Below are 17,158 nucleotides of genomic sequence, written 5' to 3'. Positions count from 1 at the left end.
GGTAATAGGCTACCGACTCGCAAAATAGTGTTTGTACATGGACAGACCAATTTTGCAGTTGCAATAAACGGTTGTACATCTGGCCCAAAGACAGAAGCTGAAAACTAGTATGCAATTGTGTAATTTTGCAGCAGTGTGCCATAGAAGACCTAGGAAGCTGACACCACTCAGTTGAAGTCAAAACTATCACTCATTTGTCTCCACATTTCCCTGTGTCTCTAAAAGAGACGACCTCAACAAGTAATTGGCACGTGCTCAACAGAGTTTCAATGACTGGAAGAGCACACACAGTAGTAGCTCACTCATCAACAACAACTGAGAAGAGGAGGACATGGGCCAGCAGATCTGTCAGACTATGGGGGTCTTTTAGGATTTGACAGAACAGGGGCTCCACTATAAAATAGTGGAGCTCCCTTTCTGCAAAACCATAGCTCTCCTGCCTCATTTATGGGTGGGAGAACTGCAAGGTTTCCTTTAGAAGCTGGTGGGTATCTGGCAGAAACCTTGGGTCAATGGAGGCCCTTAACTTTACCCATTCTTGAAAGAACAACTACCTTATTAAGGGGTCATCACCTGCCTGGCAATGTACCGAAAGTATTCCTGCTGGTGTATTAAAATTTGGCTCGCTTGAATGCAGAGTAAACTGCCATGTTGTTGTGATCCAGCATTCTTTTTTTTTTTTAAACAACTCCACAAAGCAGGTTTTTGTTAGGTCTCACCTGTCGAACGCAGCGCATGCGCTACATTCGCCTTGACGAGACTCTATTGTTGTCGGTTTTGTTCGGAAGGGAAACAAACCATGTGTGCGCACGGACAGTTGATGTGCACGCGCATGGCGTTGCTGCAGATCGGAGCATATACATTCTCCCTACTTCCACGGACAGAGTAAATCCACAGTCACACGCGCATACTCACAACATACACTAGGGCCCATCACACTAACATTCATTCTACTTCTCTATCCACACTGAATATAGGAGAGAAACCTAAACCAATCTGCATCTAAAACGAGGTCAATGCGACCTTAAAGAAATTGTCCTGAGTCATGATTTTAAACATAGGAAATACATATGTAACTCAATAAATGACAAGGAAATAACCACCCGACACTGGAATTCAAACAAATGTCAACTTTTATCTAAATTAGTTCAAATGAAAGTCAATCAATAGCAAAATCATTATTCTCATAGTTACCTATTCTAGCTAAAAGGGTCAGGACAGGTCTCTCAGTAAAGTCTCCCGAGTCGCCGTCCTCTCGATCAGCATCAATCCTCACGAACATAGGTTCAGGAAGAAGTGGCCTTCGACCCTCTCTAGTCTAACATTATTTATAATAAAACTTGAAAAATAAAAGTAACAAACAAACTCTAAACGTCCGTTGAGCCGCTGAGCAGAGCGAGCAGGAAAGGATGTTGTCTGGCAACATTTAGAAAACCTCCGCTCGGAAAAATCACAAAAATAAAAACACGGAAGAAGGAAACTCAAGCTAGGCAATCGATACATTCATGAATGCTCTTCCTTGGAACCATAGTGAAGCCACCGCAAGTTATCAAAGTTCATTGTGGCTTTATTCTTTTCCAAGGGCAATTGGCAGCAAGCCCGGAGCTGCTGTCCTCACGGAAACTTTTAATTCAGACAGAGGCTGTGGTCAGGTGACTTCCAACCATGTTCAGCAAGGCCTCTCGTCACATTTCAATCTCTCGAGTGCAGGCTGCAAATAGCGGCCATCTTGGTTTAGGCCAAAACGGACCATCTTAATTAAAAGAAACACAAAACAACGTTACCACATCGTAATGATTATACAGGGTTCTCCCCACTAATACCCTTATGTGTATGTAATTATCTAGCCGTCTGCAACACAAAAAAGCATTAGAGCACGTTATTTAAAAGCGCAAACACGAAACAAATAACACTTTTGCAACACTTATTTAATTAATTTGCTCACCAATTTAGTTCACGTATTAATAAAGCAACGTAAACGCATTCCCGCGTGTAATTTCTCTCATTAGTAATGTTGATTAGTTAAGACTTCTAACAAAGTTAATAATTAATGATTATAAATTAGTAATTTTAATCATGACATATAACATAAACTGGAGTTTAAATCTCAATAAATTTTCAATAGAAAACCCTGCTCCAGCAATCCCCCCTTTGGTGATATATATCACCACAAACCAACCCAAAAAAAAAATGTTGTCCCAATTTTAGGAGAAATTGAAAATGTCTTTTGTGACACAACATTAAACGCCAGATTCTCTTTCATCATCCCTCTTCGACTCCAAGTAAACACTCTCCCTCAATTCTTCTAATTCTATTTCTTGTGGATCTCTCTTTGACCTCTTTTGTTTCTTTGCAATATTTCCTCTAATTATTCTCTTTTCCCCTCCCCTGTTTTTACAACACAAACACCCTAATCTAAGCATCAATAAGGCAACAATCAAACATGTCAAAGGAAATAATATTTTACCAATAATGGTACTACCTATCTTAGCAATAAAACTCTTAACAGCTAGTAGCTTATTAGCTATTTTAGTCCAGACACTTCCAGCTTCCAGTGGTACTAATTCTTCATGCAAATCAGTAATATTTTTTATATAGACCTTTAGATCTCTGCTTTCGTCAGGAATGTAAGTGCAACAATGTTGAACTTTCAGCATTCCACAGACTCCACCCTCCTTGGCCAATAGAATATCAAGGGCAAGTCGATTTTGCATAGACATGGCACGTACGGCAATCATCTCCGTATTTACCAAAAGAAACCCTCCAGCGGTGCTTGTCGATAAGCGATCCACCACTGTTGACAGTTTCCGAATTCCATATGCATTTAATGAAATTCCCACTGCTGGAATTAAAGCTCCAAAAATATCACCTACAATTTCTGACCAAGTTTCTCTCTTAAAAACGTGTTAGTAGATTAATGTGTTCTACATCTTCTATCCTATCTATATGAAAAATCTTTGGAAAGACCAGGCCAACATAACACGTGCCATACCAATGGTCAGGCAACCTGTAATAAGCCTTATTCCCACAAATATAATACACTCCCGGGAAAACTGGATCTTCTCCACCTTTGAAACACCATCCCGTTGCAATAAAGTATGTATCATGACACTCACTAGTCCCAACAAAGTAATTATCATATTGGGATTTCTTTCTGGTAATGCATAGTTTACCCTTCTGTGGTGCATCTAATGCCAAAGTTGGACTGGCCCCATTCCTCAACTCTTTTCCCATCTCAATATCCCATATTGTCTCACTCACTTCATATTTCCCTGCCTTTTCATACATGCTCACTCTCCTTTTCTCTACCAAGTCTAGGAAAGCCTTTTCCTCCTCCTTCAAACTGCAAGTTAAATTGTTTCTAAAAATATAATCTAATGTTAATTCTTCTGCCTCAATAAAAATCTCACCAAAAATGTTAGCTTCTTTAGCTGGATTCAGCTTCTGATCCATAGGTAATTGCCCAAAAATGTTATCTTTGTTAGACATCTCATAATCTATTTTCCCTAACAAATAAAAAACACTACTTAGCACACTACATGAAATCCCATACGTAGCTGGTAAATGGTGATAAGTAACACCCTCTGAAACAGACGCAGGTAATTGCATACAAACGTAGCAATCCCTAATTTCCATTGTCTTTACGTATTCGTACAACAACTTTGAAAAAACATTGCTAGAAAAATCATTAATTGACCTATCTTTATGTATGTAAATGTTACTACTTCTAGTTGGAACTACTTTCTGTGAATTCTTCTCTATGTTAGTCACATTTTCAGTATGTATTCCAAAAGTATCTATTGTAACCCTAAAAGTAACTAGTAAAGCTAGCACACCCCATAACAGCATTAATAATCCAGTACAGCAGCAGCACATTCTACACCATCTTTTCAAGAAGGCACATCTACTTTGATTATTTTCTGTATCAGCCATTTTACTACTTTGGCAGTGTCTTTTGACTTAGCCTCTTCTACTCCACTACTGAAACACTAGATTATTTCAAACAGCTAATTTAGACTTTCTTCTCTTCACTTTTCTCCAAGTGACTCCTTTAATTCACTCAATTTGGATTTTCATCACTTTTCACTTCTTCTTCATCAACATCAAATTGTATCAGATCTTCAACAACATCCTGTGCATCCGACTCTTCTCCAATGTCAGTCAGGATAACTTTCAGGATTCCAACAGTTTTCTCCTCAACCACTTCTCGTACGGTCCCCTCTGGATTTCCTTGACTCTCTGCCTCTTCACCTTCAGACAGTGCCACTTACGTCCATTCCGGTGACCTATACTTCTGGTTAGGTTTTATGATTCTCTTGATCTCCTCTGGTTCTTTTGAGACCTTTTGTTTTTCACCCTTTGCTTGATTCTGACTTGACACCTCGTTCACCTGTTCAGCTTTCGATGAACTTGAACTTGCACTTGCTCGTGTCAGTCTGTACCTTAGCCTCTTTATTCTGTTAGGCCAAAGATCTCCTCTTACACTCCTCTTCGGTCTTACTTCTTTATTATTTCTCTCTCCAATCCAAGTTCTCTTTCTCAGAACTCGACCCTCTGATTTCTCATTCTCACTCTTATCTGATTCTGTCTCATTTGCCTCTTGTCCATGAACAATTCTCTTTTGCTCCACAGTCTTTTCCACCACCGATTGAGATTTCCCTAATTCTGTCCCTCCTCGGGTCTCCGACACGCAATCTTCTAGCTGTCTACTTGTCCCTTCACCTAGCTTATCAGGAATGTCCCCTACACCTCCTCGGGGGTCTTCCGCAATCTGTCCCTCTCTATCTTCTACTGACCCTGCTTCTTCAGGTGTAATCTCAAGTGGATTCTCAACCTCCTCATCTGATTCAGGAGTAGTCTCTGTGGAATTGCTCTCTTCTCCTCTTTCTTCTCCACTGCTCGCTGGAACTTCAGGCACTCTTACAGAATCTGATCTCTCCTCTGAGACTCTCAATGTTTCTCTTGAAGCCTCTCTTGGAAAGAAAAAAGAATCACCTGACTCTCTTTCTCCTTCCCCCCTTTCAGAATTCTTTTTTCTTCTCACTGGTTCAGTTTCTGCATCATCACTGGAATCTGACTCTTCAAAATACTCCTTACCAGTCCCATCCTTTGGATTTGGAACTCTCAGAGTATGACTTGCATGAACCCAGTTCTTCACACCAGCACACTTTACTGCAGTTGTCGTAGTCAGAATGACTTGTCTTGGCCTTCCCCACCTTGGAACCAAGCAATTTCTTCTCCTGTGCACCTTAATCCTCACCCAGTCCCCTGGACTCAGATCATGGGCTTGCTTCTTCTCAAGTGTGGTAGCGTCTTCTCCAACCTGGTGAAACACAGAATGAACTGCGTCAGCCAGGCCTTTACAGTAATCCAAAATCATGTCATCAGTTATTGTCATCAACTTGTTGACGGGCACGAATGCATGTCTCATCGCACGTCCCATCAATATTTCATGTGGACTCAACCCTGTGGTTCTATCTGGAGTAGACCTAATAGTCATAAGCACTAGAGGCAAGACATCAGGCCATTTCATTCCAGTGGCTAAACACATCTTACCAATACGGTTTTTGATTGTGCCGTTCATCTGTTCAACAACACCAGAAGCCTCTGGTCTGTATGCACAATGTAGCTTCTGCTGTATGCTCAATGCTTCACAAATTAAACCCATGAGCTCATTGTAGAAGTCTCCACCTCTGTCTGACTCAATTGTCACTGGGAACCCATACCTAGGAATCAACTCTCTTAACAGTAACTTTGCAACTGTTATTCCATCATTCCTCCTAGTCGGATAGGCCTCCACCCATCTTGAGAACAAACAGACTACCACTAGAACATACCTTAATCTGTTCACTTGGGGCATTTCAATGAAATCTATTTGCATTCTGGTAAAAGGACCTCCTTCTCTGCCTATTGTTCCTAAGCTCACCACTGTCTTTTTTCCAGTATTGAACTGCTGACAAATCAAACATCTTTGACAGATGCTTTCTGCAATTAGCCTGAACTTTGCATTGTACCAGGTTTGTTTGAAGGACCTAATCATCGCGTCCCTCCCCAGATGTCCCTGACCATGATACATCCTTGCCATTGTTGACAGCATGCTATTTGGCATGACTGGTCTTCCATCTCTATAGATCCAAACATGATCTGTCTCTCTTGGGGCACAACCTGCCTTAATCCAATCTCTCATTTCCTCATCTCCTGCTTCATCCTGCAACTGTTTCACTTCATCCCACGTTTCTAGGACATTAGTAAACATCACAGAACAAAAAGACATCTCCCTTTCTCGTCCCCTGTTAATCGAATTATTGTTCTTTGCACAATACTGTGCTATGTCATTGGCAAAACGATTACCAAGAGTAACAAAATCATCTCCTTGTCCATGAGCTGCACACTTCACAACTGCTAATTCTTTAGGCAGCTGTATCGCCTCAAGCAACTTCCCAATCACTTCAGCATTCTTTATTGGAGTCCCACTCGACGTCAAGAAACCTCTCTGTAGCCAAAGTTGGCCAAAATCATGAACCACTCCAAATCCATACTGACTATCAGTCATCACAGTCACCCTCAGATTCTTCCCAATCTTGCAAGCTTTCGTCAATGCCACCAATTCAGCCACTTGAGCAGATCTTACTCCTTTCAAGGACGAAGCTTCCATAACCTCTGAAACCTTGCACACCGCATATGCTGCACTCAACACACCATCATCAGTTCTCAGACATGATCCATCCACAAACAGCACATGATCACTCTCAGGTAATGGCAAATCTCTTATGTCTGGTCTAGGTTTTGTGCAGTAGTCAAGCACATCCAAACAATCATGATCAACATCATCTCCCACATTCACATTGTCAGCATCTGGCAACAGAGTTGCTGGATTCACATTCACACATCTCTCAAGAGTCACATTTGATGCTCCCAGAATGATTTTATCATATTTAGTCAACTGACTATGTGACATATATTGAGTCCTGCTTCTTGTCAAAAGAATTGCCACATCATGAGGTACGAATACCCGTAGAGGATATCCCATTATTATACCCTCACTCTGTTCCAAGCTTCTGCATGTAGCAGCTACTGCTTTCAGGCAACCTGGCAAACCCACAGCTACGGGATCAAGTGTTGATGAGAAGTACGCAATTGGCCTTCTCAGTTGTCCATGTTTCTGAATTAACACTGAAAGTGCACATCCATTTCTCTCACTGCAGTACAACTCAAACTCTTTCTCATAGTCTGGCATTCCCAAAGCAGGGGCTTCACACATTCTGCTCTTTAACTCTTCAAATGCTGCCATTTGTTCTGCATCCAATTCCAATGGGTCTTTCACCTCACTTTTGGTCAGTTTAATCAGTGGCTTTGCTATCAGGGAGAAATTACTTATCCACTGACGACAATAACCCACCATCCCCAAAAACATCCTCACTTCTCTCTGGGTCATTGGGGCTCTCATTCCTCTGATACTTTTGATCCTGTCATCGGTCACCTTTCTCAGACCTTTTTCAATATTGTGTCCAAGATAATGCACCTCTTTCTTGCAAAATTGCAATTTGGCTGGAGATACCTTTAACCCTCCATCTGTCAGATGATTCAGTAAAGCTATGGTATCTACTTCACAAGCTTCACGTGTCTTCGATGCCACAAGTAGGTCATCGATGTACTGTACTAGTACTGAGCTTTCAGGCATGATCAAACTCTCCAATGATTTTTTCAACAACTGATTGAATATCGAAGGACTCTCTGTATACCCCTGTGGGATACGACACCATGCCAAAATACGCTGTCCAAACCGAAATGCAAAAATCGGCTGGCTATCATGATGTAATGGAATTGAAAAGAAAGCATGACACAAATCAATCACTGTGTACCATTCAGCATCATGAGGAATCTGGTACAAAATCACTGACGGATTTGGCACAATGGGACAACATGCCACCACAATTTTGTTAATTTTTCTCAAATCTTGTACAATCCTGAACTTTCCATTAGGTTTCTTTAGCCCCATTATCGGTGAATTACACGGGCTACTCAGTAATTCTCTCAAAACACCCTGTTGAATCATTTTATCAATTATAGGGGTTATTCCCTCAATTATCTCTGGTGTCTATCTGTACTGTGGGATATTAGGATAAACAATCCCCTCTTTCACTGAAATCTTCACTGGATCTACATTATTCATCAATCCCACATCTTCTCCTGTAAAATCCCAAACCGCTGTTTTTACTGTGTGTCTCAACTCCTGAGGCAAATCATCTGGATTAAACACAGCATATGTACCAACAATCTCACTCTCTCTATTGTCTAGAGTCATCCTGTACAAGACATCCTCATCTGGTGTCTCAAAAGCTATTCCATCCGGAGTACAAAAAATTGTACAATTCATCTTACACAATAGGTCCCTACCTAACAAGTTCACTGGACTAGTGTCACAGACTACAAACCTGTGCATGTCTGAAAATTTCCCTATTCTTACCCTTACTGGTTCGGTAAAACGAGTCTTAATCTGTGTATTGGCTACACCAACCACTTGGATTTCTTCGTCCGAGAGAGGAAGATTTCTAATATCTGCAGACCTGACAGTTGATCTCGTTGCTCCTGTGTATACCAAAAAAGTAACACTTTCCCCATTTATTTTCCCATCTACAAATGGTCCTGCCTGGTCTATTTCTAGAGTTGCACCAAGTATGCACTCTTCCTCCTCTCTTCGGCACCGTCAATAGTCCCCTTCAGACTCCCTCCCCTCTTTCTTTAACCAGTACTGCTGTACCAGGTTAGAACGTCTCGGTTTGTTTACCTGCTCATCATTGTAGAATCCTGAGTCCTGGTTATACTTTTGGGACCCTCTATTCTGCGGCAAGGGCGGTTTTAGCTCTTGGCTCTGCTGTCTGACAACCTTCTGCTGTTTTTGCTGTTGATTACACCCCTCGTTCTGCACCTGTTGATTCAAGGGTTTATTCTCATTACTCACTAATGGTGGATTGGTACACTCGGATCTCCAATGCCCCAATTGTCCACAGTTGTGACAAGGGAACTTTTTCTTTGCTTCTTCTAGATTCCCCTTCCCTTTCCCTGCATATCTGGGTCTATTTCCTGGATTATTCGCTTGTTCCACCATCTGTGCTTCTTGTCTTTCAGCCACCTTCACCTGTGCCCACATTGCTTTCTCTTTCAGCTTTCTCTGTTTTGCCTCAATCTCATCACTGAAGTACTTTGCATGTCTCAAGATTTCATCAATCTTTTTACTCTGCCAATCGACTGTATGCTCTCGAATCCTTTCACTGATTTCAGGTCTCAGGCCATATACAAACCTGTATACAAAATGACTCAAATCCTTGTCACCCAGGTGTTTATCTCCACTAAACTGTTTAAAAGCCAGTATCAGCCTTTCGTAAAAAGCATGAACTGAGTCTTTTGCTTCCTGATGTGTTCGATCTATCTTAACCCAGTCTGTCTCTTTCGGGGGTACCTTATTTTTCAGGAACACTATAACCTGCTCGTACTTCTTCATAACCTCTGGGTCTGGTGCTCCCGTTTTCGGATCTCTTGGATACTCCTTTGCAGGCCAATCTACAACTATTTTACACTCTGCCCACAAGTCTGCTGGAACAATTATATCAAACAGACTATTCAGGTCAATCCACAGCACCTTTGACAATTTCACAAACCTGTCTACCTATCTATACCACTCGACGGGCTTTTCTCTCAATCGAGGGAAATCATTCGTAAATGACAAAATATCCTGTCTAGTCCATGGGACATGTACATATCCTCTTCCAGGAATCCCTCTCATAGGATAAGCATCCACTGTTTTCTCTTTTTCTCTCATAGGAAGAGCTGAGTAAGTCCTGTCCACTGAATCTTCCCTTTTCTTGTACCACCTATCCTTCCATTTTTCCACATCACCCTATTTTCGCAATAAGGCAATCATTTCCTTAATCTGCCCTGTTCTACCAACACCATTTAGATTCTCAATGTCCTTGTCGGTGAAATCCACCCTGTAAGGCTTCTGCAAAGCTTTCACCTTATCCATGTCAACTCCTTGTTCACTCGCTATTGCTTTTAACCTGTCATGTGTACTTTTAGCCCTCCAGGTGATACTCTTGCACATGAATAACAACTCTCCATCATGATGGTTTTTTAATATTTCTGTAGGAATTGTTCCTGCAATAAACTCCTCCAATTCTATGCGCAACCAGGCTACATCAATTGCCTGTGAATCTTTATCCTTCTTTTGAAGAACTTTCAACCAATCATTCAAATCTTCAGCTGTTATTTCAGTAGACTTTTTCACTGCACCCACTTGTTCTGCCATCCTCTGTGGTTCCAAAATCGTTCCTCCCAAACAACCAGTATTCAATCCTGAAATAGGCTGCACATCTGATCCTCCACTACATGTGTCATGTCTCAACTGCCTCAAATTATTTTCACCCATCCTCATTCTTGATTCCTCCAAAGTGCAAGAACCAACCAAACCATTTCCTACATAGGGAACTGTCAAACTATTTTCACCCATTCTTTGTTTATCAAAAATCGGCACAACCGGACCAATGGTTACAGGCACTGTAACAGCTTCTAGATTTTTCGTCAGCTCTCTAATTTTCTCAGTCAGCTCAGATGTTGTTCTGGCTAATTCCCTTGTTTTCTCATCACTGATTCGATTCTCTCACTCTCGCTCTCTCTCTCTCTCTCTTTCCGTGAAAGAGCTACCACTTTTCAGATCAGGTGTCACAACCTCAGTTTTAACAATTCGCAAAGTATCTCTTATTGGAGTAGCGACTGGCGTGCTCTCTTCTGGTTCTGGTCTATATGGAGGTGGTCTCTTGTAAATCATGTCATCCAAGACCTCATCCTCATAATCATTAGTCCCATACCTTCTCACTTCTGTATCAGGCACCTTTTCTGCACCTTTCCTCCCTTCCGCTTCTTCAACAGTTCTCATAGGATATAATCGCTCTGACATACTAGCATCTCGCCATCTTCTCATTCGATCATGATGAGTCTCACGATCATAATTCCTCCCGAACATATACCTATAATTGCCTCCACTCCTCTGCTTTTCTCGCTCATGCACCTCATCTTCCCATTCCACCAACGCCTCGAACTGTGTCGGCCTTGGTCTAGGCTCTAGACACATCATTTTTTCCCGTAAATTTCTCAACACGGCCAGATTAAATGAACCATGTTCCGGGAACGCTAAGACACCATCTTCTTTAGTATACTTAGCCCAGTTGTCTAACCATATACAAGTATGATACCCATATTTCGCAACCATGAAGGATGCAGGAGTTCTTGTCGGAGGTAGCAATTCACCTTCTCTAGTTATTATGTTTTTATCCTTGTCGAACCATCTTTTAATTTTACCGAACAAGGATTTCTTTTTCTTTTCCTCCGGTTGATAATACATTTTCGCGTTCACTACAACCCTCTAGTCCTTTCCACAACTGTACGATCTTTTGTCCAATAACAGCGCGACTCACACCAACGCACCAATCCTGGAGCGTCTACGTCACCCTGTACTCCTTCCAATCCCTGCGCGGCTCACACCAACGCACCAATCCCAGCGCGAGCACTATTCCAATCCACTGTCCAATCACAGCGCGGTCTGTATGACGTCAGTAGTCGCTGCAATCGCTTCTACTCTGTCTCCTGTCACTCGTCTACCCCTCCTTTACAAAGCCTTCTCAGTAGACTTAGTTTCAGATTCTACAAAATCTATTAGTTACAACATATAAACATCTCCATTGTCTGCTTCGCTAACCACAGAATAGTAAAGAAAATTCTTTCTCACAAGAATCCCGCTTCTTTCTAGAACAGCACTTGCCTCTGCTCTACTACGGAATAATTTCTTTCGTTGACACAGTAGCACATCCCTCTACTCTGCCCTTCTAACATGCATCCATTAACTGTTTTCTCTAGGACTGCTCCAAAGAGTCTCACAATCAACTAAATGCTCATACATTCACGCACTTTCACACCAGAAAATGTAGCACATGCACACAGAATCCTGTCTTTCCCGAGAACAGCGAACAGTCTGTCCCACTACAGAATTATAACACGCGTTAACCAAGCAGCGCTTACCTCTGCCCAGTCCTTCAGACAAGCTCAGAGAATACCTATTACTACTCCAGCAGTAAGCTTTAACGGCAAACCTTACGGATCCCTGGGACTTAAGACCAGAGTTTCACAGATAACCTTCGCTACCATACACACTCCTTTTATACTGAAAATATGTCCCTAATAGTAACACACGACGATGTCACTGATTCCGAACCCAGACAATGTGACGCGCAACTTCAATTGTCACACGTTTTTCCCCGCATACGTACAGGGCCAACAATCCCGTTTTTCCCGAGAGCAGCACTCACTTCCCTCTGCCCTACTACGGAACCGTCACCAGCTCCCCACGTTCCAGAAGCCGTACACACTACATAAAACTCAATACGACGACCTCAACATATAGTATTAGTACATATACCAACATCAATCAATAAATCAATGAATCAAAAGCCTATGTACAAGCAATCTATCAGATTAAGACAATAATCTCAACCATCATACTGCTACCAGGAAACTGCTGCAGATCGGAGCATATAAATTCTCCCTACTTCCACGGACAGAGTAAATCCACAGTCACACGCGCATACTCACATCATACGCTAGGGCCCATCACACTAACATTCATTCTACTTCTCTATCCACACTGAATATAGGAGAGAAACCTAAACCAATCTGCATCTAAAACGAGGTCAATGCGACCTTAAAGAAATTGTCCTGAGTCATGATTTTAAACATAGGAAATACATATGTAACTCAATAAATGACAAGGAAATAACCACCCGACACTGGAATTCAAACAAATGTCAACTTTTATCTAAATTAGTTCAAATGAAAGTCAATCAATAGCAAAATCATTATTCTCATAGTTACCTATTCTAGCTAAAAGGGTCAGGACAGGTCTCTCAGTAAAGTCTCCCGAGTCGCCGTCCTCTCGATCAGCATCGATCCTCACGAACATAGGTTCAGGAAGAAGTGGCCTTAGACCCTCTCTAGTCTAACATTATTTATAATAAAACTTGCAAAATAAAAGTAACAAACAAACTCTAAACGTCCGTTGAGCCGCTGAGCAGAGCGAGCAGGAAAGGATGTTGTCTGGCAACATTTAGAAAACCTCCGCTCGGAAAAATCACAAAAATAAAAACACGAAAGAAGGAAACTCAAGCTAGGCAATCGATACATTCATGAATGCTCTTCCTTGGAACCATAGTGAAGCCACCGCAAGTTATCAAAGTTCATTGTGGCTTTATTCTTTTCCAAGGGCAATTGGCAGCAAGCCCGGAGCTGCTGTCCTCACGGAAACTTTTAATTCAGACAGAGGCTGTGGTTAGGTGACTTCCAACCATGTTCAGCAAGGCCTCTCGTCACATTTCAATCTCTCGAGTGCAGGCTGCAAATAGCGGCCATCTTGGTTTAGGCCAAAACGGACCATCTTAATTAAAAGAAACACAAAACAACGTTACCACATCGTAATGATTATACAGTGTTACTCCCCACTAATACCCTTATGTGTATGTAATTATCTAGCCGTCTGCAACACAAAAAAGCATTAGAGCACGTTACTTAAAAGCGCAAACACGAAACAAATAACACTTTTGCAACACTTATTTAATTAATTTGCTCACCAATTTAGTTCACTTATTAATAAAGCAACGTATACGCATTCCTGCGTGTAATTTCTCTCATTAGTAATGTTGATTAGTTAAGACTTCTAACAAAGTTAATAATGAATGATTATAAATTAGTCATTTTAATCATGACATATAACATAAACTGGAGTTTAAATCTCAATACATTTTCAATAGAAAACCCTGCTCCAGCAGCGTCTCCTCTCTGGCTTCATTCAATGCCGCTCACACGCGTGCACATCTCCTGTCCCTCCCTGTCTCCTGTTCGCTGTGCCTGCGCGGAGAGGAGATGTGCACGCGGAGACAGCATGTTTGTTGTTGTTGGAGATAATAGCAAAAGAAAGGGCCCATACTTCCTCTGGGGATTCTAGGGTACTTCCGTCCTCTTAGTCTGTTTCCATCAATAGAAATAAGTCAAGTAACACAGCGGAAATACTATCCGCTGGTCATGCTGGCCACTTTTAGGTCTGGATGTAGATGACGTTAGCTGTGCTCCCGAGCTAATACCTTTTATGCGCTGAAGGGTGAAAAAGGCCAGGTCCTGGTACAGTTGTTGTGACGTTCACGTATCTATCAGACCACCCCAATCAGTCATTGTTTGATTGTACCTGACATTCATGACGCATTGCGTTTGGTCATTGCACTGGCATGCATCTATAATGGAGCTGCTATTCGATGAGTCCAAATAGAAAAGGCGCCTTGACTAAGGCACAGATGACAACGGGACATAAGGGGAAGGGGAACAGGTGACACGGGCCATCGATGATCAAATGCTCTTCAATATTTTAAAAGAACAAGCATTAAATATGCCATGGTCTCGACATTCATTAAGTTAAAGCCATTTGCTTTGCTATACAATACCATTAGCAAAGCATATGGCTTTAACTTTATCAAAGGCGAGACCTATTGCATTTTCAATGCTTGTTTCTGACCTCAGGGAGTTTTTTTCCTGCGCCTTAGAGTATTTTTATATTTTTCTGTCCTGGACTGCCATGCCTTGCTGAACTATTACAGGCAGGGAAAACAAGTGGTGGACAACACATCCTAAAAAGTGTGGGACAACTGACACTGTAACCCTGTGACCCTGTGATGGACGGGCCTGTGGGTCATGGGTTTTCAATGGATGCACCATCAGAAATCCAGCAGCTCTCCTAACTTTAAAGAGAGCAGGGTAACTGAAGGTTTGTCAGACTGGCAGTTACTCTTCTGCGCTAAACACTAAATCACCTCCTAAGTTGTTATATCGCCAAACTATAGAAAGGTGAAGAGTTGCTGAAGCAATGTTTTCAACTTGGGTGTTGAGGGTGGGGGAACTGATTATCATACATGTAGTGTGGATAGTTAATAGGCAGAGGATGTTACGTGGAGTCCCACTTCTCCCTCTTAGTATATGAGTGAGACAATGTGGGACCACTCAAGCACTGACTCAGCCACAGTGAGTCACTTCTATGTTCATCTCAGCATCAAACTCCTCTCTATTCTTATTAAAGGGCTAGGTGGACCAGTGGTAGCAACGTATTTGATGTTAAGAACATCAGAGCAAAGTTTTGATGGGTGGTAGACCATAAGCATTATTGTATGTTTGTTAGGGGTTACAAGCAAGGGTGTTGAACAAGCAGGTATTACTCATTCTGCAGAAAAAGGTGGCCAAGAAAGGAGAGGAAAAAAGCTGAAAAATCATCTATATTTGTTTGTGTGTGTTACAAAGAGCTAGAAGGGAGGGGGGCATGTCAGGTGAAATCAGGTATTTATTTCACTTGCAGTATTAGAGAGGAGAGAATAAGTGATTATGGACCATATGTACAAAACATTTTTGCAGTTGAAAAATGGTGCAATTCATTGAATCAGGCCGTTTCCGACCGCAAAAAGGCTTTTTCATATGTACAAAACCCAAACTGCGATTCGGTATTTGGAAGGACCTGTTTAGGGCGTACCTCCCAAATACCCAATTGCAGTGCTCTGTATAAATGTTTTGCGACCAAAATACAGTTGCAAAACATTCATTCTTTTACCCACACCTCAGTGGTAGTAGTAACCATTTGCAAATGGGTAGGGGTCCCCACAGGACCCCTTACCCTTTGTGAATGTTGAAGCAAATATTTTTTAGGAGCAGACAGTGGTCCAAAGGACCACTGCCTGCTCTTAAAAAATTAAACATAAACATTTCATTTTATTTTTGAAACACATTCCGTTTTCCTGTAAGGAAAACGGTCTGCATTAAAAAAAAAAAAAGAAGATTGCTTTATTCAAAGCAAATCATAGACAAGGCCACCATCCTTTTGATGACTGCAATTCCTAATGGGTCGCAAATTGCGACCTACCTCCTTAATATTCTTGAGGCAGGTCTATTTGCGACCCCATTAGAAATCACTATCTGAAGTCTGTACGTTTTCTTACATTAGGTATTGCAATATCCGAATTGCGATTTGGTAAAAATAGGAAATCGCAAATCCTATTTTTGGTACAACTTGCTGCAAATATCTTGCATAAAATGACACAGACAAGCAGATGTAACAGTCCTTAACTACTTAAAGGATGACTACCTAATGATGTGGGGGAGCTGTCAGTTCATAAGAGAGTAACTATTGAAAGGTTTTGGGCAGAACATAGAGAATGTGCCACTGGAGCACACAATTGTTTTATCTCTTACCTCTCACTGTTCTTTTGGGGAAGACTTTGCCCCATGGCTCTGCTCAGCAAATCTCTGTATTGTAAGACAGCTGTTATGAGTGATTCTCATTTCTGTGCTCTGTTTGATGCAGAAGGAGTCACCCATCGCTTGAGGCAACAGTAAGAAGCAAGTTCAGCAGCCGGACACGAGGTCCATGGGAATGAACCAGTGACGTTTGCCAAACCCACAGCAGCTGCATATTATGGAGCATTGAGTGCTTCTGGGCTGATAAATACATTATCCTTCTACTTCATTGGCAAGAAGCAACTTTCAAACAATTCTAAGACCTTTTTCTCTGATGTGCACGGTTTATGTCTGCAAATATGCACATTTGTATTTAAAATTAATTGCAATATTTGTGTAATTGTTAAGCACATCTGCCAAAACAATAAAAGTAAGATTTAAAATGATCTACTTATTGGGCTGGAAATATGCTATTTACAGTAATGTAAACAATGTAAACAACTAAAGATCTTCCTATTTGCATGTCTGAAGGAATACCTTTCTAGAAAATGTCACAACTGTCTGTAACCCAGAGGTGTCTGTATTTCCATCACTGTCTCTCTGGCTTCCATCTGTTTATCTTCTTTATAGTTAGCTAGGTCTCGCTGTCTGGCTGCCTGTCTAGGCAGTTATTTAGCAACACATTTACCATGGCGACCTGGCTACATAGCTTGAAATCTACAATTGATATGTGAATAGTATATTGGTTTATTGTCAATTAATTAGCCATCTTGAAATGGTGGATTTCTTTAAAGCCATTGACATCAACAGAAAAGTGCAATATTTATATAAGCAATTTTGGGGGAGA

The 17,158-nt window shown here is 41.4% G+C and overlaps 1 protein-coding gene across 2 annotated transcripts in view; it reads left to right on the top strand.

Moving 5' to 3' along the window:
• Positions 1–16,754, top strand: part of LOC146855739 (natural cytotoxicity triggering receptor 3 ligand 1-like) — a 145,688-nt gene extending 128,934 nt beyond the window's left edge. For both annotated transcript variants that reach the window (XM_085650650.1, XM_085650651.1), the window contains exon 6: positions 16,439–16,754. In XM_085650650.1, the coding sequence (XP_085506776.1) occupies positions 16,439–16,459 (21 nt within the window). In that variant the 3' untranslated portion in view covers positions 16,460–16,754. The remainder of the gene's footprint in view (positions 1–16,438) is intronic.
• The last annotated feature ends 404 nt before the right edge of the window (positions 16,755–17,158 follow it).

The sequence above is a fragment of the Triturus cristatus genome, chromosome 4_1 (assembly GCF_964204655.1).
Source record: "Triturus cristatus chromosome 4_1, aTriCri1.1, whole genome shotgun sequence".
NCBI classification, from domain to species: Eukaryota; Metazoa; Chordata; class Amphibia; order Caudata; family Salamandridae; genus Triturus; species Triturus cristatus.
Note: the sequence above shows the minus strand (reverse complement) of the source record. Positions and strands in the feature narration are given on the sequence as shown.